This window comes from Colletotrichum higginsianum, chromosome 1 (assembly GCF_001672515.1).
Source record: "Colletotrichum higginsianum IMI 349063 chromosome 1, whole genome shotgun sequence".
Lineage (NCBI taxonomy): Eukaryota > Fungi > Ascomycota > Sordariomycetes > Glomerellales > Glomerellaceae > Colletotrichum > Colletotrichum higginsianum.
Window position 1 is genome coordinate 2,684,434 of NC_030954.1, and position 22,714 is coordinate 2,707,147.

Below are 22,714 nucleotides of genomic sequence, written 5' to 3' on the forward strand. Positions count from 1 at the left end.
GTAGGGTATTATGCGTTATTGTTGGGGAGTAGAGGATGAGATCACTGCTCCTGTGCCTATGGTGGGAAGAAGACGCTTTGGCTTTGTCTTTGCCCTCAGGGGGGGTGACTGAGTGGGTACAGACGACATGGCCCACTTATACCGGCGCTAAAGATCCACTAACCAATCCCAACAACGGCCGGCAACTGCTGCAAGGCTGAGAGAGAAGGTCGGAAGGTTGGAAGGAGCTCACTCCATCTGCATTGCCTGCCTTTGACTGGAGTGAGGATTGCAGACCCAATCAAAGCTATTTTCATCTTCTTTGCTTTAACAGCCAAAACCCGCATATTGGCATCCAGCACAAGTACCGCTTTTCTTACCAAAATCGCACTGTTCAGGGAATCTTGACGACCTGACAGCCCAGCAAGATTTCTTTGTCCAACCTAGCCTTCACCCAGCAGCCGAAGACCAGACTCAACTTTTGACAGCCACTACAACTACCTGCCTGAACTGCCGACACACTGTAAAGGCGAACCAACACAAGAAAATGGCGTCGTGGGATCTTCTAGATGATAAGGAGGAGCAGGAGCTGCACAAGACGCGCCTGGTCAACATTGAGGAGAAGCCCTTCAAGCGAATCACCAAGAGACTCGTGTCTGTCACAACAATCGCAAACGCCCAATTGAAACAACAACCCACACCGCCACCCGAGGGTGCAAATGGCGAGAAGGAGGCCGGCGAAGAGACGAAACAGGAGGCTGCCACCAAGACCCTCCAAGAGATCGACCAGATCAAAGACGACCTTACCCTTGACTTCGCCGCCTTCGACAGCAGCATCGCCCGCCTGCAATTCCTCCTCGACGCCAACGTCCGCGAGCGCGAGCGGTACAAGGCTGACCAGCAGCGCATCCTCGAAGAATGCCAGAACGTGCGCGACAACAACACGCGACTGCGCGAGCAGCTCGAGGGCGCCAAGGCCACGCTTGCCCAACGTAAGGAGTACGACAAGCTCGCCAACGCGCTCATGGCTAAGGGCCTGCGGCCGCGCGGCGAGCAGGAGACGAACCTCGCGAAGCTCGAGGAGGAGATCCGCGACCTGGAGAAGGAGAGCGAGACGTACGCCATCACCTGGCGCGAGCGCCGCGACCAGTTCAGCAAGATCATGGACGAGGGCATGCTGTTGCGCAGACAGATCCGCGACGAGAAGGAGGAGGTCGAGAGACGCGAGGGCATGAACGAGGACGGCGAGGAGGACGGCGAGGCCTCGCGAGGCGGGCAAACGCCCCGACACGTCTCGAGCGGCAACGTCACGCCGCACCCGGACAGCGGCGCTGTCCCGAGACCGACTTCGGCGCAAGATGGCAACTCGGAGGACCAGGCAGACGGCCTCAAGCCGCGATCAGGTGGCCCAGGCAGCTTCTCGCGGTCCGGCAGTGCCGTCCCTAGCCAGAGCGGTACGCCCCATCCCCAACAGGACGACGGCGAGATCGAAGAGGGAGAGGATATCGAGATGGACGACCAGCAGGACACTCAGATCACTTCGGGAGGCGACACGCCCCAAATCACGGTGGATGCGCCGGACAGCATGGAAGTTGACAACTAGACTTTGGAAGCGCGGCAGTTCGGAGAGGCTCATACATAGCTCAACTGAGATACCCATTTTGAAAAAAGAATACGAAAGAAGAAGAGAGAAAAAAAAAGCAGGCCGTCAAAGACTTGCTCATGACGCTCGCCTGCCACTGAACGCAACGCAATCCCTAGACCTGGTTTCCGTTTCTCTTGGTTGGAAACACGACGTGACGCCAAAAGACCCCAGCCCCCGGGGGGGTTCATCAAGCCGAGGTGGTGTCGGTCACGTACGTCTTCTCCTCCTTGCCCTTGGCGAGCGCCAGCTTAGCCGTCTCGACCTCGGTGGGCGACGCGCCGCCACTCTCGGCGAGGGCGATCTGCTCCTCCAGCTTGGCGGTCGAGTCCTCGACGCGGGTCCTCAGGGCAGGGAACATCTTTTGCGTCTCCTCCACGGCGAGTTTCTGGCAGCGCGGCTTGTTAGTGCACTGGGACGATGGGGAGTGAGGGGTGTGTGGGGATCGCGAGGGTTCTTGGGAGAATCCTACCAGCTGTCTGAGCATGTACTCCCGGTTCCCGTCCTCGTCGGGCTTGCCCTCCCGGATCTCGGCCTCGAGCGTGGCGACCTTGGCCTTTTGCTGGATGAGCTCCTTCTCATAGGAGATCTCCTCCTTGAGGAGCCGGGTGACGGCGAGCGTCGCGACGGTGAGCTGGGAAGGGGGCGCCATGGTGAGTTGCGGTGCTGTATCGATTTTTCCTTTTATGGGAGGAGGGGTTGTAGGTGGAGGGAGGGGAAGGGGGATTTGGCTTTTGGTGAAGATTCGGGACGGTCTATTCTGAGAGTGTGTGTGTGTGATAGTCAGATGGTTTCTCTCTTGGGGGATCGCCTTGAAAATGAGTCCTCGTGTTGTGGAAATATGGGTAGGCAGGCTCCGAGATTACCTTGTATGCCTCGTTGGGATTGTTTTCTTAAGTTGGGTTTTTTGTTTACACGGCATCCCCGGCTGTTCTCGCTGCTTGGCTGGCTACGTCAAAGGCTGCAGCAGGCTCTGTGCTGGGTGCTGCCTTGGAAGCCACATAGTGGGGGGTGGGGGGTTTCCTGTACCCCAGCAATGTTACCTCAGCGCAGCAGAGCTTGAACTCGTTCCCCCCTCCTGTGCAACTTCGGGAGAACATCACGGATTCTCTGCTGGCCCAAGCCGCAACGCAGCGCCGTGGGTCGCTTTGAGTTGTCTCGGTCCCGACGGGCAGGCAGCTCAACCCCTCGCTGGAGTTTGGACCAGTGGTTGTCGACGTGGTCTGCCCAACAACTCGCATGTATTGTTCAGAGGTTTGCATGATGAGACAGAGAGGTCAGACCTATGGTTTGCTGCGTTCGGGTCAATGTCTTCGAACGGCCCGTGGAATCAATGCATTCCCAATGCCATCTTGAATGCTGTGTGGGCAGGACATATCGAAGGGACGCCGTCACAGTAGCAGGTCGACAGGGAACGCAACGCTGAGAAGAAGCCAGTGGTTGTTACCGGCAGGTTCTCCGGTGGAACAATGTCACCAAGGCGATTAACAGATCATCAAGAGCAACAGCCACCGAGGGACATGGGGCCAGCCTCGGATGAACCGCTTCAATACTCTCAGCACCACACAGCATGGCCTGTTGGCCTTTTATCAGCACTCGGCAAAGGCTTTGGAGACATGGGATCCTCTTCTAAACCCAATGAAGGTCATGATCCGAACCTTCCTCGTTGTCCACCGTTGAAAGAAGCAGCCCGCACACAGTAAACGTCTCGCGTCGAACGACGCGCTCCAACCTCTCTGATGGCTCTTCACATGTACCTCCGCCAGCCGGAACCCCCTACTGCTCTTGGCCGAAGCGTCTACGCCCCGACGGCCTCCTGCCCCGTCCCCGCCGCCGTCTCGATCCAATCCGCCGTCTCGGCGATTCGCGAAAGGAACGGCGAGTGCGAGGCTTTCATCCGCAGCTTGACCGCCGTGGGCCCCAGCAGCTGCTGCATCTGCTCCTGCATGAAGAACGGCACCGCCCCGTCGTCCTCGCAGCCGACATACATACACGGCATGTCGCGCCACGGCTCGTACGTCAGCGCCTGCTCAAACGACACGATCGTCTGGTGCCGCAGGAGCCCGATCGCCCTCTCCCTCGCTTCGGGGGCCACGTCTCCGTAGAAGGCTTCCGTGGGCGCCACCACGTGGATGCGGCCGTCCTGTGAGAGAAACGTGATAAGCACTCGGGGCCTTTGTATTCATGTCACCGGGGACGGGAGAGTATCCCTTTGCGTACCTCTACTTTCGTCCACGGGGGGTATACATCGCCCGTCAAGCCTAGCATGGACTGCCCCTTCTGCCCGACGAAGGCGGCCAGGTACGCAAACACTACAATCCCGCCGGCCTTGCCCTCATGGGCTCGCTGCTCGAACCCCAAGCCTCTGGCCGCCTCCGCGCCGACGAAGCCACCATAGGAGTGCGCGACGAGCACGATGCGCCTGCCGCGGCCCGCGAGCTCCTCCAGCACGGTCCGCACGGCCGCCGCGTCGTCGTGCATGCCCTTAGTTGGGGGCTCCGCGCCGACGGACGGGTACGCCATGGCGTCCGTCTCGTAGCCCCTCCGGTGCAGCTCGTCGCGAATGTCCCGGAAGTGCTCCGGCGAGTGCCAGGCCCCGCCGGCGAAGAAGATAACGGGCTTTGTCGACATGGTGAGCGGGTGTAGTAAGTAAGCCACGGCCGGGAAGCGGAGATTTCGTTTTGTTTGACGTTCCGATATGAACTTGACCCGAATGCTTTCTCAGACACTCCTCTTCCTCCAGACTCGGATTGATACCTTCCCATCAGCCCCCTATTTATGCATCCGTTCCGTCATGGTCTCCGGTAGGGAGCAGGTGAGGAAGTGGAGTCAGGAATACAGTCATCTTCAACACAGTAAGCGCTTGGCTCGCCTAGGGATCCTACTCGGTGTCTGGCGAATGGTCTTTGAGCTCAGAGAACCCGGGAACCACTTTGGAATTCCGATTGCGCATTGTATTGGGTCGGTAGGGGGTGGAGATTCCCTCCGAGTCGCTGAAGATGTAAGATTATCAGCGTCCGCGTTGTAGGTCCGACTGGGCTTTCCCGGGAAAAGAACCGTGTTCGAGATCAAGGCCGGGTTGTCTGGCTCCCCAAAGTTGACCTGAAGACATTTCCGCGTTCGGCCTTGCTGGGTTTGGCATCATTGGTTCTGCCACTAGTCCATGCCGAGGGCAGCCTCGCCACGTTCGTCACAAGTCAGGGGGTTTGTCCTTATGCTCAGTCAGGGTCACCAGACAACCAAGTGCTTCAATGAAGTAGATGCATTATACTTGATATACTACTTAGAAGAAATGCCAAGTCCGGCCTCGTCTCGGGTCATGTACCCATACCCTTGATAGAAATGTCCCAATCATATTCCCCATGACGACTGTGGTATGCCCCTTTCCAAGTGTGAAAGGGGGCTTCCCTTAGGTCTATAGATATAAATAAATAAAAACGTTTTTGAAGAAAAAGAGGAGTATGTCGCTTGTGAAAACTAGACATAGGTATGAACATGGAAATGAATAAATAATCCCCAGTCTATAGAACCGAAGGCGCGCCTTTCCATCGAGAACCAAGAGTCTAGATACCAGGTGTATCGAAGCCTGCGACCTTGGGCCATTCGCCCAGCTTGGCGGGGTCACCACCGATGCGGATGTAGACGCCGACGGCGGGGATGCCGCCGTCGAGGACGAAGAACTGATACCAACCCGGAGGGGCGACACCGGGGCTGGGCGGCGCGGTGACTGTGCACTCCGTCGGGCCGCAGCTCACGGCGGGGAAGATGGTTCGGGCGCCCAGCGAGTTGCCGTGCGTCGAGGTCACAGCACCGAGAAGGGAGACCTGGATCTTGCCGTTCTTGGGAGCATGACCGAGGCTGAAGGTGTACGTCCCGCCATGCGCCCAGTCAGTGTTGGCGAGAGTGAAGGTAGGACGCTCCTTCTTGCTAGTCAGGTAGGGAGGGTTGAAGACCTCGACGCGGTACTCTTGAGGGTTGACACCATCTTCGGGGTCGGATCCGGTGACGAGAACACGGCCGTCGAGTAGGGTGATGGACTCGGAGTGGTACATACGAGCGATCGTGGTGTTGGCCATGACGGTGATGCGCTCGCCGATCGGCTTGGCAGGATCATACAACAGGGCGTTCTTATTGGGGTTCGTCGCGAGACCGAAGCCGGCGACACCTTGCTGAGCACCGTTGTTGATCAGGTATGTGCCGTCGGGGAGAGGTGCCATGCAAGAGATGACGCGGGCCGAAGGCATACGCTCGAGCACCCACTTGGGGTTGGCACCCTCGGGTTCAATGGAGACGCAGTTATCCAAGGCGAACCCGGGGCCCTCGGTCGAACCACCACAGATGAGAACACCAAGGGGGTCAGTGTAAGGGGCATGCTGGGGCAGCAGAACGCCAGTGCCCTCGAGCGGGTAAGTACGGCCTGCCAAGGGGTTGTTTACGGAACCAGGGATATTGGGCAGGACCGCTTTTGTGTCGAACGTGACCTTGTCCAAGATTCTGGCCTCGTTCCAGTAAGCGACGAAGATATCCTCGCTGGGGAGTACGGCAACGAAAGGGTACAGATTGTTGGGGTCTGTGCGTGCGAGCCAGTCCATGGTCAGGGGCTTGGAGCCGGTGAAGGGCATGACCTCGATGGTAGGAACGGCACGACCGTTGGCACCCTCTTCACCTCCGATGATGAAGATGGAACCGTTGGCCATGATCATGGACGAGGGGTACCAGCGGCCATCCTGCATGCGAAGGTTCTGGACATCCTCGTGCCAATCGTTTGTGCCGGGAGTGCCGGGCTTGCCATCAGGCCAGTACAGACGGACGCCGTAGGTAGAATCGCCGGACCAACCGCCGAGAGTGAGTTGGCGGCCCGCCTTGTCAGGAAGCGTGATGCCGGCGGAGCAGAAGATGTCGGTCTTGACGTGCATCTCCCTCCAGGCCTTGCTGATGTCCGGGACGAGGGACAGATCAAGTTCGTAGGCGCCAGTGGAGTTGGGCGGGCCAGTACCAAACTTCTCGAGGAAGGTCACCTTGCCAGTGATAGTCTCCATGGTCATCAGGGGAATCGAAAGACTGCCGATGAGAAGCTCGTAGGAACCCGCCGTGAGCGCATCCGTGCCGAATGTCCACGAATACAGAGGCTTAGTGCCAGTCCAGAAGTACGTGGAGAGTCGAGCACCGCCACCGCAGATGGAACTGTGGTTGCCAGGGCAGACGATGTTGCACTGGGATTCATCGACGAAGCTCACCTTTTGGGGGGCCGCGGCGATGTTGGCTGGGTCACCACAGTAGCACTCCTCGCCGTACTCGAGACCAGCCGCAGGGTAGCCAAATGCGGCGCACCTGTCAAGGCACAGACCAGCGTTGTTGATGCCAGGGAAGAGAACCTGCCACTTGAAAGGCCGCTGTGCGTTCTCGTACGAGAGGCAGCCTTGGTAGGTCCAGCTGCCGTTGAAACCACTCTTTTGGGGCACGGGAGGCTGGAAGGTCTGGGGGGTGCCCAGGGACATGATGGTCATGCGGTTGGGGCCACCACACATCTCGGAAGGCTTGCCCCCACACCCAGTGTTGCAGGTTGTCGGATCTGAAGCAGGAGCGCCGCCATAGTAAATGGCGTTGCCACAGAAGCACTGTGTGTGATACTCGGCACCGGCAACCGTGTAACCCGCTGAAGCGCAGGCCTGGGCGCAGGAGGCGAGGGTCATGGCGGGATCGTCCTGAAGCTGGTTGGGGAGAATGCGGCCGTTCAAGTTGTCAACCCAGCAGCCCTGATCCTGCCAGCCAGTGGGCAGGTTGGAGGCAACGGGAACCGCAGCTGTGGGCGTGGCGGCACCGGTGGGAGCGGCAGACGAGGGCTGGGTGGCGTCGCCGATGGTGTAGACAGACAGGCGGTTGCCTTCTCCGCAGTATTGGAATGGGTTTCCCATGCACTTCATAGAGCACTGGGTACCAGGGACAGGGACGGAGCCGGCGGCGAAACTGTTGCCACACCAGCACTCGCGCGAGTACTCGACGCCGAAGAAGGTGTTTCCAGTGCAGAAAGTGGCACACTTCTCCAAAGTCATGTCATCCGACGCAAAGGTCTTCGCGTTGAGCGCGCGGGTGCCGGTGGCCTCGGTCTGGCATCCATACCACTTCCATGTGCCGACGGTCGCTGGCTGGCTCAGGACGGAAGGAGTGGAGGCTGCGGACGATGCGGAGCTTACGACAGTGCTGGAAGACTCGGCGGCGTTGGGGGCCGACGAGCCCGTGGCTGCCGGAGTAGAAGCAGAGGTCGTCAGAGGCAGGTACTGGTGTTTGAAATCGTAGACGTTCAAGCGGTTGGGACCGCCACAGTACTCGGATGCGTTGCCGTTGCAAAGCATGTTGCAGCCATCAACGGCAGGGGCACCACCGTTGGCGAAGCTGTTACCGCAGTCTACCAAATGATGTCAGCGGCTCGCTGCGAAGCGTGTTGTCGATTGAGTTGTGTTTGTCTACTCACAGCATTCTCCAGAGTATTCTACACCAGCCAGGATGAAGTTGGCGTTGGCGCAGGCAGCGGTACACTTGGCGACAGTCATCTGGTTGCCAGGGATGCCGCCGACACCGTAGGTCAGGGCGCGGCCGGTTGTTCCTTCGCTGTGGTAATGTAAGCGATCCGAACCGATGCTGGCAGTCCATGTGAGTGAATTCAACTTACGAGTAGCATCCAATAGAGCTCCAGTCACCAACACCCGGGTTGACTGAGGGGCCGACGACCAGGGACGTCTGGTACAAGGACAAGCGATTGGGACCACCGCAGGGCTGAGCGGCGTTTCCGCTGCATGGAGTGGTGCAGTCGGCCTCGTTGGCGAGGATACCCCCCTTGGCCAGGGTGTTGCCGCAGTAGCATTCATTGTACCATTCAGTACCGGCGTAGGCAAACCCTTTGTTGAAGCAGTACTCGGTGCAGGCCTCATTGGTCATCTGAGCATTGCCTGTGGCGGCTTCGTTGATTGTGCGGCCGACATCGCTATTTCTCTCTGTCAGTATTTGCGTTCCCCGCGCCCGTGTAATTGTACCAGGCGAAGATGCCTCTTACATGTAACAGCCCTTGTAAGCATATCCGTGGGCGAGGTTCGCGGGAGGCGGCGCGCGTTTATAGACGCTAGGGGGGTAAGCCGCAGCGTTGGCAAGCGACAAGGTGGAAACAAAAACGAAAGACAACTGTGTGGACCTCATCGTGACAAATTGTGTGCCAAGAGGCGGAACCAACACTGATGAAGGTATTAAAGAGTGTAGAGAAGTGGTAAGTGGTAAGGAGAGGAGGGAATTGCACCATCTGGCCGGGAAGAACGGGAGGTATATATGATTTCCACTCCAAGCGCAGGCAATTTCGCCGCAACGGTGGCCGAGTCGATGGAGAGCAGCACTGGAGGCGCGGGTACACGATAGACTCGATAGACTCGACTAGGGCCTCAGCCAACTCCAAATCCCCTTCCCACTTAGGAAGAGGTGATCTCCCCCACCCCCTCGTGCGCCAGGGGTCAGTGGGAGAGGGGAAAAAGGCACGACGGAAGAAGGGCCAAGAACGGAACTAGAGGGAGTGCCACGCTCTCGCATGAAGCTCTAGCTTGAAAAAAAAAATCAAAATCAGCAAGGCTAGGCGGGAGTGCTAGACGGGCTGTGTGGGTGGTTTTTAGTATATTCGTGGTGTACCTAGATAGTCTAGTGGTGTAAGCTGCACTCGCAGCAGCATGGGGCGTGGGAAACATGGGTGCGTGAAGCCAAGAGCTGACCTCGCGGTCTTGTCATGGCTGGCTGCCGGAACGGAGCAAGTAGAGAGGAAGAGATGGAGGGAGACGGGGGGGTGTGAATGGGACTCGATGGGGACCGAGACGATGTGATGGGAATGGCAACGAACTGCTGGTCGAAGGACGAGTTGGCGTTTTCGGGCTGAGGATGATACGTCTAGAGAAGGAGGCGAGAAAATAATGAAAAATGGTAGAAGGCCTGGACGCTAAGCCATGAATAGCGTCGTCCAGTCTCTTTGTGTCTGAGCCCCAACACCAAGACACACCATCGCCGCCTCGAAGCGGGCATTCTAGCCGTTCCGCTGGTCGTCGTCGTCGCCGTCGCCATCACCGTGGCGGTAGGATGTAGGTTGTGGGTAGTTGGCTAGTTGTGGCACACCGCGAGAAGGCAAACGCCGGGCTCGCAGTCCAGCTCTTGGCTGAGATGACAACTGCGAAGATGGTGGAAATTGGCCCAAGTTGCAGGGAGCGACAAGGCGCGTGCGCATCTCGACCCAAGAGTTTTTGGTGTGTTTTCTCCAAGATGCGCCTCTGGGATCATGATCTAGCGCTCAAGGGGATTGCATCAGTGGGGTCTAGCCATGCAGGGGCCCACTCCAGTCAGTACGTACCTATTTCTCCTTACAGCCTAGTCGTCTTATCTTTGCCAGGGGTATGCGCCAGGGGTCTTCGGCCATTGCCATTCTTAGCCAGGACAGTGAGTCGCAGGTCGTTCGACAGGCGGCAAAGGAGAACAGAGGCCGGGAGGCGACGGATGGACCCTTGTGTGCCCTGAAAGCAACGGTTGTTCCCTAACTGTAAGAACACCATTAAGCAAGGAACCGCAAGATGCTCGAGGTAGTCGTTGAGCACGACAGAGCCCAGTGTCCTCTGATTTTGAAACTCAATCTCATAAACTAGCATGAATCTTTAGGCTTTGTGACCCGTATATCCATTACCTTTCCAGAACCAACCAAGGTTGTGTATTAGACAGGTGGATTGGCAGAGGCTCTGGCCTCGACTAACAACCACGACCGTGTGCTGTCTGCAGGTCTGTCCACATACTGCACGCACAGCTTGTGACAGGGCATCCTTCATGCGGTCATCAACATACCTACGTATTCATCTGTCCTTGACCGAAATGTCAGCCATGCTTGAGACTCCATTGATCGGGGCGGATAGGTGGCTGGGGCTGTCCCGGTGCCGTCCCGTCCTGTTCCTTCCGCATCTCGTCTGATCACTCACCCCTTGGCGGAGGCGCTTCGCGCTTCACAAACTCTCTGGGGAAGATGGTGTGAGGCTGCAGGTCGTTCGATATCACACCCGCCATTGTGATGCAGGCTGGGCAGGTGACGATCAGCTCTGCATTGCTGTCTCCCCAATCCATTCACTTTACTCGGATATTTTTTGAACAGAACGGTTTCAATATTACAATTTACGGACACAGCCTCCAGCATTTTCAATATTCCAAGCACGTCTGGATTGGCGGTGAGCTCGAGGTGGTAATGCGGCGCTGTCGACATTCGGCTGCGTCTCTTAACGACGCCATGCATGCGTGCAAATGCGAGTGATCTATGTACACACTCGGACTACAACACATCCCGGCATCCTCCCTGAGGCGAATCTTGATTCCCAGGCTCGGGTAGCTCATGGCGTCCGTTGTTGGCGTCGGTGGGCGGTCGACTGCAGAAACAAAGGGCGAACAGTGGCCGCCTTCGTCCCGGCTCCTTGGGAATCCATCTCTTTGCCAAGAAATGTCAGGAGAGGCGTAGGGCTCTTTGGTTGGCTTCTGCGGCTGGAGCGTCACCTCGAGACGGGCAGCGAGCGGGGTGTCGGCTGACAGGACTGAACAATAGAAATGGTTCGAATAAGCGAGGCCCGTTGAACTATTTCGACGTCAGTTGGATGGTGCCGGTGTCCAGCGCTCTTAGTATGCGTCTACTATCAGATGGTACGAGAAATCGGTAGCTTGCATATGGGACGAGTCAGTACCGGTTGACTTTCTCCTTGGCCATTGTTACGACGGACATGTCGTAGTCATAGTGATAGAGTTGGAGATGGATTTTCTGTGGATGCGAGGCAACCAGGAGAGCACGTACCACATCCAGCGCCACATGTTCCAGATTAGGTTAAGTGGATATAATGGGTCTATGACAGGGGACCAGGGCAGACGTCAGCAGCGTGGATACGAACCCCTTCCGCCCAACCCGTGGAACCTTTGCTTTCATCACCTACCTACGCTACTCCGTACATGTAGCATTTACCTATCTATTTGCTTACCTTGGCAGTTCACCTCTCCAAGCTCCTATCCAATTCAAGACCTACGCCGCAGATACTCTACCGCCTTCTCTCCGCCTCTGAGAAAGCAGCCATACCCAGCCAGAACGGACACGGCAACGTCTAGTGCGCCCTCCCCCAGTTGCTCGGGAGACACGCCGTTGGAAGTCTTCACCCGTTCCCAGCAGCGCGGTAGCGACCTTGTCCATTGCCGACAGGCAACGGAACCAGTCAGTAAACCAACCCTCTTGGCGCAACCCAGGCTTTTGGCCAATACTTAGTCAGCCCTTTCGGTAGTCAAATGACCAGCCAACGTCGTATCGCAGCATCCCAGCCTGTCAGCCTTAAGGATTGTCATTGGATCGCCGTCTTCATCAGCAGCTTGGTGTAACGCAACGCACAGGTACTTTTCTTGGGGGTCTTCATTGGGGTAGAGGTGCAGCAGGCGCTCTCAGGGCTACAACCTCCCTGCGGCAGATAATTCGAGCCTCCTTGGTGCCCTGTTCCTTGGCAAAATGCCTACCTACGCTCTTCAGCTACACTACAGTACAGCCCGAAATGCAGTCCTCTCAATATGGTCTGCCCGCTCCACTTGGATGTTGTAACAGTCCAAAGGGCCTGGTTCGTATCTGATTTCATTTGGCCGGGACAGCCCTCCCCTTTTCCGCTCCCTCCTTACGGAGGCTCGGCGCCTCCATTAGCGAAGCTGGAGCCCTGGATAGGCCTGCTGACCACCATCCGACGGCCCAGCACATGGATAGCCCTCGCCGAGATAACCTTATCGCGTACGAACCCGGCAACAGTTGCTTGATACCGCTGTTGCCCCTGACGAGGACAGCATGCAGTCATCGTCCCTCAATTAGGTATGCCGAAAACGCCCGTTCTGTTTGTGTTCGTTGCGAACCGGCCAACGGCCACAGGCGAAGCCACGAGGCGGAATAAGGCGGCCACGAAAATCTTCGACTAGGCGGCGCCAGCCCCAGTGGCCACTGCTCGTATGTCAGCCGCTGGCCCCTCAAACGGCCCAGTTGTCTAAAACACCGATTAACTCTATTCGAGCCAACTAAACATTTGCCCAGTTCAATAGCGCAGCTAAATTAGCAACCTGAAGCGAATGGCGAAGGCCAGCCTCGACAAGCCACAGACCGCCTCTTTCTTCTCTGGTTCGGTGGTGCCCCTCCTTCCCCCCTGGTCTCCCCTCCCAACATTGCCAACGCGCCTTGCGCCCCTCTTCTAAAGCCATGTCGGCGTTTCCTCGACAGCGAACACGCTGCCTAGTTGGTCATGTTCTGCCTGTTCCTGGGGTTGCAATCTGCTGTGTTGACCAAGCCAACCAATGCCGAGCAGGCCTTCTGTCAGATATGCACGCGCTGAGCGCCCTCGCAGCACCATCAATGCAATGCATGCATGGCAAGTCGAAATCTCGTATCAGAAAACCATACATACCACCAGGGAGAAGCGCCTGGTTGGTCTTCTGAACCGGAGCAGATCGAATCATTGGTCCGACTTACATGCGCAGCACAAAGCCACATGGGGAGATACCGGTTCTCCTTTCGGAAGCCGGGCAGCTGAGAACGGATCCGCTCTCGACGGCAGCAGCGGAAGAGGCAAACCAGAACTGACAACGTCCATCCACACTTGTTCGTTTCTGCTCGAATCTCACCGGCGCTCCTATGGCTTACGGCCTACGGCTCGGGGACAGCCGCTCGGAAGAGACCTGCAGCCCCTGGCTTATCGCTTTTCTCTCGGCAACTAGATTTATGATTTGGACCTGTCTAGTTCAAGCTGCAACAGTCTACCTTCCATCGCTTTCGGTCCACATCTCCACGAGGGAGAGTATCACACGGTGTTTGTCTGTGCAATCACTCAACTGTGAGCCACGTTCCAGTATCTTGGAATAAAATAGGTTATTGGCGGCACCTTGGTCAGCGCCACCCTTCATGCTTTGTGAAAAGCAGGCGCTCGCAAAATCGCGACCAAGGCAAAACCGGACATACACTTTTTTGTGTGTACTATTGTTGTTATGCCGCTGGCTTACGGCCTCGATTCCCCTTTTGGGACTGCCCTGCCTGCCGACGCTGACGCGCTGCATCCTAATGAGTATCTGCCAATATTAAATGCCACGAGAGCATCCCCCCCCCCCCCCCCCCCCCCCTCCCCTTCGGCTCAGCTTCGACCCTGATTGAAACTAGCGTTGGGACGTGAGACCGCCATAATCGGTGCCGTCAACATCGTTGCACTCGCTCGGGCAAAACCCCGCCATGCCATCACCTTATCTTTGGATCATGCAGTCAGAGATAGTGCCCATTGTCACTTGGAAAGACTCATAGGCCCCGGTACGGTCCTCTCGGCGTATTTCAAGGACCCCTGACTAACGGGCATCCCCGCAGGCTGATGGTCTAGATATGTTGGCATGGCAAGCCAAAGCAATAGCGTTCCCCTCCCCTCCACTTCTATGCGCAGTTCAACCGTTCGATCTTTGACCTTAATGCTACGCTGTGTGCATGCAGAAACAAGTTTGCTGTCCAAGGTCATTGAGTATCATGCAGTTGACGGCAGAGATTCGACAGATAGTTGCCAGTAACCAGGCGGTTTGACTGACTGACCTCTCTTGGCGATTCATCGACTTTTTCTTGTCCGAACTTGCCAGTATTCGCACAGACTGGGGAATTTACACTCAAAGGATGTGGCGCCATCCGTGTCCTTGTGTTAATTATCCCATCCAGAAGGTGGCTGGCGCACTGCGTGTCGGCTTTCGCCCCAAGACCGCTCGCTCCCTGAAGCTGAGATTGATTTCCGCCTCTACGCGCGAGCCGGCGATGATCTGGCCACGGACCTCCCCCAGCTTCTCGACAGGCGACGATACTCATTTCCACAATAGGCGTCTTTTCGAGTCCTGTTGCCGCTGTTGATTGGTTGAAATGCGGTGCGCACTTGATGCTCCCTCTTCTGCGTGTCTTGAACGACAGCATGACATGTCCTCTCCATGCCCGCACCGCCCCGTAGCAAAGGGTTTGCCAAGCAGACGGACGGTAGTACCAAGCTTTGTGGCAGCAGGTCGAAGGCCCGCGATGGCTTCACTCGTGCGAGATCCCATCATGTGCGGCGGCGAGTCGGTGAGGCAGGGGAAAGGTATTTGGCATGCGCCACGAGGATTAATACACCCGGGTGAGCTCGGTCGGCTGCCGGCCTTAAAGAGCGCGTGATACCCTCGCCGTCGAGCGTGGACCTTTGTGTTACCCAGGAAAATCGAGCCAATCTGCCGTTGTGTCTGCTTTGTTCGACAAGAAAGATTCTGAGTATCACCATGGCACGAAAATGGTACAACTACAGCTGGTGGACGTCTGCTTAGGGCTGGAAGAGGGGCTGGAAGGGTATCCAAACTGCGGTCGAAAGCTCGGATCTCGAGTGTTGTCTAGATTTTCGCACTTATTCGATCCGGACGACGGGCAAGGGACGAACGAGCGGTGGCCAATGCCTCACGACACTCTCGAAAAGGATATCTCGGCAGCCTTTCAAATTCAGCAATCCGTCTCCGCTTGGACCAGTCAATGAGGTGGATGCCGATCCCCCGGGTTGACGCGTCGAGCAACGATGGAAAGAGGCTCAGCGGTCGTTTGCCACGGTCACGTCGAGGTTCGTCAAATGATCGCCATCGCCACGTAGGAGAATACCCTCATCGAGGCTTCTCCAAAACAAAGCAAAACAAAAATCCAAATAGAAAACCAATGATATCCAAGGAGGGGACCGCGGCGCGGATCTCAAGCAGGTCTATTAAAAGATTGGCGTTGTCTCACAAACTCTCGACCCTTGACCCTGCCGTATGCAAGGGTATTTTTGTTGTGAGACAACTCTTTGCGTAGAGGAGAGGGTTCTTGCTTTTTGAGCGGCACTGTGAAAAGGTGGCTCGCCGCGGACTAGGAGTTTATGTGACTAGGCAGCACGAACGGCGATCTTGTGCCGAGATGCGACGGCGGGCCTCTGCGAGCCCGAGTCCCTGGCGTTCCCTGAGTGAGCCACCCTGACCTGCGGTCGGATCATTGGCGGCAGTGTCTGGAGAAACGGCGATTCCGTCCTCTTCAGATCTAGAGCTTGCGACTTCGCGAGTGTTAGCGTCCCTCGGGTCCGCTGCGCTGACGATGTCTCCGATATTTTGAGGGGGAAGGGAGTCTCTCCCTTGACTTGGACAAAACTTGTGAGTCTCGATCCGTCGCCGTTTCGTAAGGCAAATAAGAAACATCGTGTGTCGTTTCCCAGAGACATGGCCGGCGCAACGGTACCTCGATATCGCCACTGACTTTACCGGCGGCTCGGGATTGACCCACAACGCTGTTTTGACGTCGCCCGTGAGGTCCGGCAACAACATCTCTGGCATTCGTGGTGCTTATCTGCATGTGCTGTTCTGTTTTGTTGTGGATACAGTAACCGCATGGTTTCGTTCAGAAAGGATAGCCCCTCGACCTACCTTGGTAGCCCAGTATCAACCTCTAAACGCCGAGATGGAGGTCTTCTGCGTTTTGAACGTCGTTACTTCAGACAAATAAGTCACACTCTAAAACGATATTGTGGGGAGATACGCTGCTTGTACTGCGAAATGGGTTTATTGAAGCGGTTGTAAGGTAGAATAATTGTTAATGCGGTTAAATTATAGGATCTCCTCTTATTCTCTGAACCTCCCGCCTTTATGATATGACTGAGTGGAGGGGTTGATTTCGAGATGACATGTGCTTATAATCTGGCCGGGCGAACTCCGACCTCGTTTGATTAAACTGATTGTATAGTAGAGCAAAGTTCTTGGCTTCCTACCCAACCTACTGCTCCAAGCTACATCTTACTGCCATAAACACATCCTACAAATGAGCACTAATAACCAGAAGTCCGATACTCGGTCTCTCATCTAGAGGACTTGAGTATGTGTGTTAATATGGATGTGTCATTCTCATCCAAAATTACAAGAAATGGTTCAACGAAACAGATGCTACACAAACGATGCGGTATACCTTGACTTGGTTTGCGACTTGACGTGTGTAGTTCCGCCAGACACAAATTGACATCGATTTTGACACCCGACTGGAGTTTCATATCCATGGGCCATAGTTATAAGGAAACATGACGCAGGCTTTTACGCGTCTGAAGGATCTCCTCTCTCCCCCCTGCTCCCTCATCTGTCTCTAGGTCCTGAGACATCATTGATGGACTAGGAGGACCCCGTTGGTACCAAACTGTCAAGATAAAACCCCTCCCACCAGATCAGGAAGACAGAGGACCGGAGACAGAAGTTCTTGTCTATTCATACCTATTCTTTGTTGAGCCCTTCTCCCCCGTGCCACGGGCTCTGACACAAGCCAAGCCAGACACACACCTCTTCGTGCATCCAGCGCGGAGGCAACGATGACCCGGCGAGCCGGTGCGTGCAGCGTCTGTTGGGGCCGACATTGAATGGGCTTATAGACCAAGTCGTCAGATCCACGATGCTTCGAGATCTTGCAGGACGAGGGAGTCCTCGAACGTGGCTCCTCCGCCCAGCGCAGAAACTCGCGCCGGCCACCTGTCACATTTGGGTTATCACAGCCGCTAGGGTTGGCTATGATGATGCCAAGAACCTCCAGAGACTATTCTCAGTGATAGAAATAATATTTGAGTCGCTATCTAGGTCCCAGAGGTTGTCTTGGATCCGGGGTCGAATGTTTGTCCGTCTTTCAAACGAAACACAACATAACATGTCATTACACAAAATACTTGCTGCCGGCATATTTTGAACGACACAGACCTATAGAGGTTTCAGCCGAATCCAGAGAACTAATCAATTGCATACACCAAATGTAGCATGTAGATTGTTGACTTGCTAACTATTTTCAAGGTGGTTTAGGTTACCTAGTCTCATTATACTGTCCCTTCCTTGTATGTTTAGAAGATCAATATCCACACTAGTAAGACGTGCAGTTTTACAAAAGCTATTTTCATTCAACTGTAACTTAAAAAACATCTTGACCTTTGCCGAAGAGCCTTCTAATAAAAACAAAAACGAAGCAAAACCATACAGGGTGTGAGTCCACACACAGACTGATTGATGAACAGCAAAACAAAACATTGCGCCGAGGGGGAATCGAACCCCCGGCTCCCCGACGCTGCTTGATGGCAACGGAGAATTTTACCACTAAACCATCGGCGCTGATTCATGTCTCATGTTCAGGTTAGAGATATCATATTCGACAGCACATCTCGTCGCTCAACATCGCCGCTGAGAAGACTGAGCAGCCATCGACGTGGAATTTCCGGCGAGACAGAGTAGCAGAGCGTGAAGCATGAGCCATATTTTCGTGACCCGAGCTTCGTTGTGTTGACTGTTCTAACGTCGTCTAGTCCTCATTTCCTGAAAAAACCCCACTGAGGCCAATTCTCAGCAAGCCCTCCACGAGACCGATTGAACAGTGCAGTCCGCAACCTCTGATTGATGCATGTGGAAATGCCGTTTGCGTCCTACATAGGCCTGAGACCATGCGCGAAATATGACTGTGCCAATGCAGCGCAGTTGAGTCAACTGCATCCCGTCCGCGAAATTGGCGACACACCCCGAGCCCGTAGGAACAGTTGATTGGAGATGACTCATAATGACAGTGGCCTGGGCGGCCCTCCTCCCCTCCTGCTGCTTGTTTTGTCAGCTTCACAGCTGCTGTCAGCGGGCAATTGCCACACCAGCAAGCACCTGCACTCTTGGGGAACTTTTTTTTTCCAAAGTTTTAGCGGATCTGCTCCACCCGTCCGAACGATCGAGTCCGGGCCGACATCAAACGCCTCCCAAGGGGACTTCACTTGAATACCATCCCGGCCGTGCATCTTTTTAAAAGTCGCCTCCCACCCCGTGGTTTGGGAACCCAAGTGAAAGGGGAACACTCCAAGGTCTCTCAGCTCATTCTCTTCCTTTCGCCCACGTTCACTTTCCTTTGCGAGGGCGTAAGGCCATCGGACACGTTTTGTTTTGCCGCCTAATCTGGCAGCACTCGTACGAAGACGCTGTATTTCAAAAAGCGCAATCACAATTTCATCAACTCATCACCACATCGACACTACGGCGAGCGATCCCGTCATGTCTGAAGGCGGAATGGCGCAGACTCACACGCAGACTCAGCCGAGTTTGTCGAGCAGAGGAGGTTCTCAATCTGGTCGGAGAGGCAGACCAGGACGAGGAAGAGGTGAGGGGGGCAACGGCCGTGGTGGTCGACGGGGTGGCGGCAGGAATGCTGCCCCCCAGCCCCAAAACCAAGACCAGTCAGCTTCGGCTCCCGAAGTTGTACCGGTCAACGCATCAGAGCCGTCGTCGACCGGCTCGGGGAGGAGGGGCAGAGGCCGTGGTGGTGGTGGTGGTGGCGGCGGCGGCGGCGGCGGTAGCGGAAGAGGTGGCCGGCGGGGTGGTGCCGTGCGTGGTGGTGCCGTCTCCGGAACCCAGCGGACATTCGGCGGCAGTTTGACAACCAATGCCAATGTGGATGAATCAGAGGGGCTCGGTCTGAGTGCAGATGCTCCCGATTTCATTCCCGGACAGCCACTGGTCCAAAGAGGGTACGTTGACACTTTCTATTATGCCTACAGTCGTAGAGGCTGACCGGACTCCAGCAAGCAAGCTTCGAAGCACAAGAAGCCCCAATATCCGTTGGCACCAAAGTCTACGGCCGCAGACTTGCCTACACGGCTTCACGAGGACATCAGCAACGGACAGTATGAGTGCGTTATTTGCTCGAGTGAGGTGCTGCGACAGTCTCGCGTATGGTCTTGCGGCCTCTGCTGGACGGTGTTGCATTTGACGTGCGTCAAGAAGTGGTTTACGAGCCAGCTGAAAAAGGACGACGACACGCGATCTTGGCGCTGCCCAGGTTGCAATTCCAGTTTGACCGAGGAGCCTTCTTCTTACCACTGCTGGTGCGGCAAAGATATTAGTCCCCGAAACGTTCCTGGGCTACCTCCTCACTCTTGCGGACAAACCTGTTCGAAACCTAGAGCAACTTGCCCGCACCCTTGCTCTCTCGAATGCCATGCCGGCCCGTGTCCGCCTTGTACCTTGATGGGGCCAACACAGTCCTGCTTCTGCGGCAAACATGAAGTTACGAAGCGATGCAGCGAGACTGATTATGGGGATGGATGGAGCTGCAAGGAAATCTGCGGAGACTTGTTACCATGCGGCGAACATTTCTGCTCTACTCCATGCCATCCCGGTCTATGCGGCAGTTGCGAAATCCCCGTGCAGGCGAGATGCTATTGCGGCAAAGAGCACAAGGAGATCCCATGCGACCGGCGAGGCGACCTTCAGATGTCATTCAACCATGGTCAAGTATCCAGCTCCGACTCCGAAGACATCTCCGATGACAGCTGGTTTGACGGATCTTTCGAATGCGGCGCGACCTGTGGAAGGAAGTACGACTGCGGCCTCCATGAGTGCGAGAAGACTTGCCACCCTCAGGACGAGATATCGGCGCACTGTCCGTCGTCTCCCGACGTCGTTCTGGACTGCCCTTGCGGCAAGACGCCTCTTGACGAGCTTCTTGACCAGCCAAGACAATCTTGCCGAGATAAGATCCCCCACTGCAAGAAGACCTGCGATAAGGTCCTGTCTTGCGGCCACCGATGCCTCGATACATGCCACACCGGCCCGTGCAACCCTTGCTTCCAGAAGGCGGACATCTCTTGCCGATGTGGCCGAACCACGAGCTCTTCCATGTGTCACCAGGGCGACATCGCCAAGCCCATGTGCATGAGGGTTTGTCAGGCCCAGCTCAACTGCGGCCGCCACAAGTGCGGCGAGCACTGCTGCCCCGGAGAGAAGAAGGCCATGGAAAGACAGGCCGCGAAGAGAAAGCACAGACAGCAGCAAGCCCCCGATGAAGTGGAAGCGGAACACATCTGCCTTCGCGTCTGCGGAAGGACCTTGAAGTGCGGCACTCACCAGTGTTCCCAGATCTGTCACGCTGGACCATGCCCAAGCTGCCTTGAAGCCGTCTTCGAGGAGATCAGCTGCGCATGTGGCAGGACCGTTCTTCAACCCCCCCAGCCATGCGGAACTCGACCCCCTGAGTGCCGCTTCGACTGCAGGAGAGCACCGCCTTGTGGCCACCCCACGGTCAAGCACAATTGTCATCCTGATGACGTCGCTTGTCCCAAGTGCCCGTTTCTCGTGGAGAAGGACTGTATCTGCGGCAAGCAGAGGATGAAGAACAGGCCGTGCTGGCTGGAGGAGGCTCGTTGTGGTCTCCCCTGCGGCAAGAAGCTCAAGTGCGGGTAAGTCATCCAGACCACACGCATACAATTGACACAAACTAACCAGATCTCAGCACCCACACCTGCAGAAAGGAGTGCCATCGTCCAGGCGAATGCGAGGACGCTGAAATCCCCGGCTCTCACTGTGCCCAGTCCTGCGGCAAGACTCGCAAGTCCTGCGAGCACTCATGCCAGGACGCCTGCCATGCGCCCTATCCATGCAAGGAAGACCGCCCGTGCCAAAGCAAGACGTTCATTACCTGCGACTGCCAACACCGCAAGAAGGAGGTTAAGTGCCTCGCCACCAAGACAAACCCGACGCCGGAGCGCGACACGCTCAAGTGCGACGACGAGTGCCTCCGCCTGCAGCGCAATCAGCGCCTCGCCGCTGCCCTCAATGTCGCCCCGGACCACACGGACGACCATATCCCTTACTCGGAGACTACCCTCAAACTCTTCCGCGAACTCTCCTCCACCTGGGCCCAGAACCAGGAACGCGAGTTCCGCGTCTTTGCCTCGGAGCCCTCGGAGAAGCGCCTCCGTTTCAAGCCCATGCCCTCCTTCCAGCGTGCCTTCCTCCACGCTCTCGCCGAGGACTTCGGCTTCGACTCGGAGAGCCAGGACCCGGAGCCGCACCGCCACGTCTCCATCTTCAAGACGCCACGCTTCGTGTCGGCGCCCAAGAAGACGCTGGCGCAGTGCGCCAAGATCCGCAGTGACGCCGCAAAGTCAGCCGCCTCGGCCGCCGCCGCCGCGTCTTCGTCAGCGGCCACCGCCTCGGCGCCGGAACCCTTCAACGCCCTCCTTCTCACGGCACCGCGCTTCGGTCTGACCATCGACGAGATCGAATCTGCCTTCGCCGATCACCTCAAGGCCCACAACCACCTCTCCTTCACGACCTCGTTCCTCCCCTCGGAAGAGATCCTCATCCGCGCCGTCCCCGTCACGTCGTGGGGCACCACCCCCTCGGCCGTCGAGTCCACCCTCGCGTCCCTGAAGCCCGTCGTCGCCCGAACCGTGACGAAGGAGGGCATCGCCGCCGCCGCCATCATGGTTCACGCCGACGCGAGCCTCAATGTTCTCCGCCGTGAGGGGGCGCCCTCGGCCGACGGCAGCAGCGGCGGGTGGAACGCTGTCGTGGGCCGCGCCGCGGCGCAGCGCAGGACTGTCGCGCCCAAGTCTGCAGCGGACGCGCGGCCTGCCAGTGGCTTCGTCAGCTTCTCGAAGCTGGCGCGGAAGAAGGTCGTCGAGGACACGGTTGCGGACGACTGGGAGGCTGCCGCCGACAGCGACGAGTGAGGCGAAGCGATGGCATTTGGCCAAGGAAGTTAGTCTCCTGCGAGGGTGGACAGGGAGATGCCCGCAATGCGTCACCCTTGCTATTCCACCCCCCCGCCCCCATCTTCGACGGTATCAGACGATGAATGAGTGAGGATGACAAGAACTGCGAGGAGTGTATTGTCAAGAGCTGGTGATATGCTGCAAGGGGGAGGCGGGCTGTCGAGCCACAGGAATCGGATCAACAACAGGATAAAATATATCGTTACCTACAAATAGGAAAAACAGAAAAAAAAAAGAGAATAAAAAGCCATGAATGGTCAACATGCTCATGACCCCCCTTCCCCTCGTGCAAAGTACCTAATGACAAGTGTATCTGTTAAACCGTCCCCTCGCGAACGCAAACCACCCCCCCATGTTCCTCCTATTCCCCCATGAACCCCGCGATGTCTTGCATCCCAAACACTGCACAGATGACGCCTCGAGCTCTGCCACGTCAGAACGCGACCACAAGATCGACGATCCAAGAATCCCCCGGTGGGCAGGT

General features: G+C 56.6%; 6 protein-coding genes across 6 annotated transcripts; 3 read left to right on the forward strand and 3 right to left on the reverse strand.

Annotated features, from left to right (window-relative positions):
* Window positions 1–526: 526 nt before the first annotated feature.
* On the forward strand, window positions 527–1,582 carry CH63R_00824 (Tho complex subunit 7; the record flags this gene model as incomplete). Its single annotated transcript, XM_018295799.1, has 1 exon — window positions 527–1,582. The coding sequence occupies one exon, from the start codon at window positions 527–529 to the stop codon at window positions 1,580–1,582; it is 1,056 nt and encodes a 351-aa protein (XP_018164161.1).
* Window positions 1,583–1,811: 229 nt separating this feature from the next.
* Window positions 1,812–2,273, reverse strand: CH63R_00825 (Tubulin-specific chaperone Rbl2; the record flags this gene model as incomplete). The annotated part of the gene is made up of 2 exons (XM_018295800.1): window positions 1,812–2,009; window positions 2,094–2,273. 2 exons carry the CDS (start codon window positions 2,271–2,273, stop codon window positions 1,812–1,814), a joined length of 378 nt encoding a protein of 125 aa, XP_018164162.1.
* Window positions 2,274–3,419: 1,146 nt separating this feature from the next.
* Window positions 3,420–4,252, reverse strand: CH63R_00826 (FAD binding domain-containing protein; the record flags this gene model as incomplete). Its single annotated transcript, XM_018295801.1, has 2 exons — window positions 3,420–3,764; window positions 3,842–4,252. The coding sequence occupies 2 exons, from the start codon at window positions 4,250–4,252 to the stop codon at window positions 3,420–3,422; spliced, it is 756 nt and encodes a 251-aa protein (XP_018164163.1).
* Window positions 4,253–5,184: 932 nt separating this feature from the next.
* On the reverse strand, window positions 5,185–8,812 carry CH63R_00827 (WSC domain-containing protein; the record flags this gene model as incomplete). The annotated part of the gene is made up of 4 exons (XM_018295802.1): window positions 5,185–8,027; window positions 8,094–8,230; window positions 8,292–8,603; window positions 8,673–8,812. The coding sequence occupies 4 exons, from the start codon at window positions 8,810–8,812 to the stop codon at window positions 5,185–5,187; spliced, it is 3,432 nt and encodes a 1,143-aa protein (XP_018164164.1).
* A 2,608-nt stretch (window positions 8,813–11,420) lies between these two features.
* On the forward strand, window positions 11,421–11,988 carry CH63R_00828 (uncharacterized protein; the record flags this gene model as incomplete). The annotated part of the gene is made up of 2 exons (XM_018295803.1): window positions 11,421–11,870; window positions 11,938–11,988. The coding sequence occupies 2 exons, from the start codon at window positions 11,421–11,423 to the stop codon at window positions 11,986–11,988; spliced, it is 501 nt and encodes a 166-aa protein (XP_018164165.1).
* Window positions 11,989–18,727: 6,739 nt separating this feature from the next.
* Window positions 18,728–22,188, forward strand: CH63R_00829 (NF-X1 type zinc finger; the record flags this gene model as incomplete). The annotated part of the gene is made up of 3 exons (XM_018295804.1): window positions 18,728–19,200; window positions 19,255–20,910; window positions 20,964–22,188. The coding sequence occupies 3 exons, from the start codon at window positions 18,728–18,730 to the stop codon at window positions 22,186–22,188; spliced, it is 3,354 nt and encodes a 1,117-aa protein (XP_018164166.1).
* Between the last annotated feature and the right edge of the window lie 526 nt (window positions 22,189–22,714).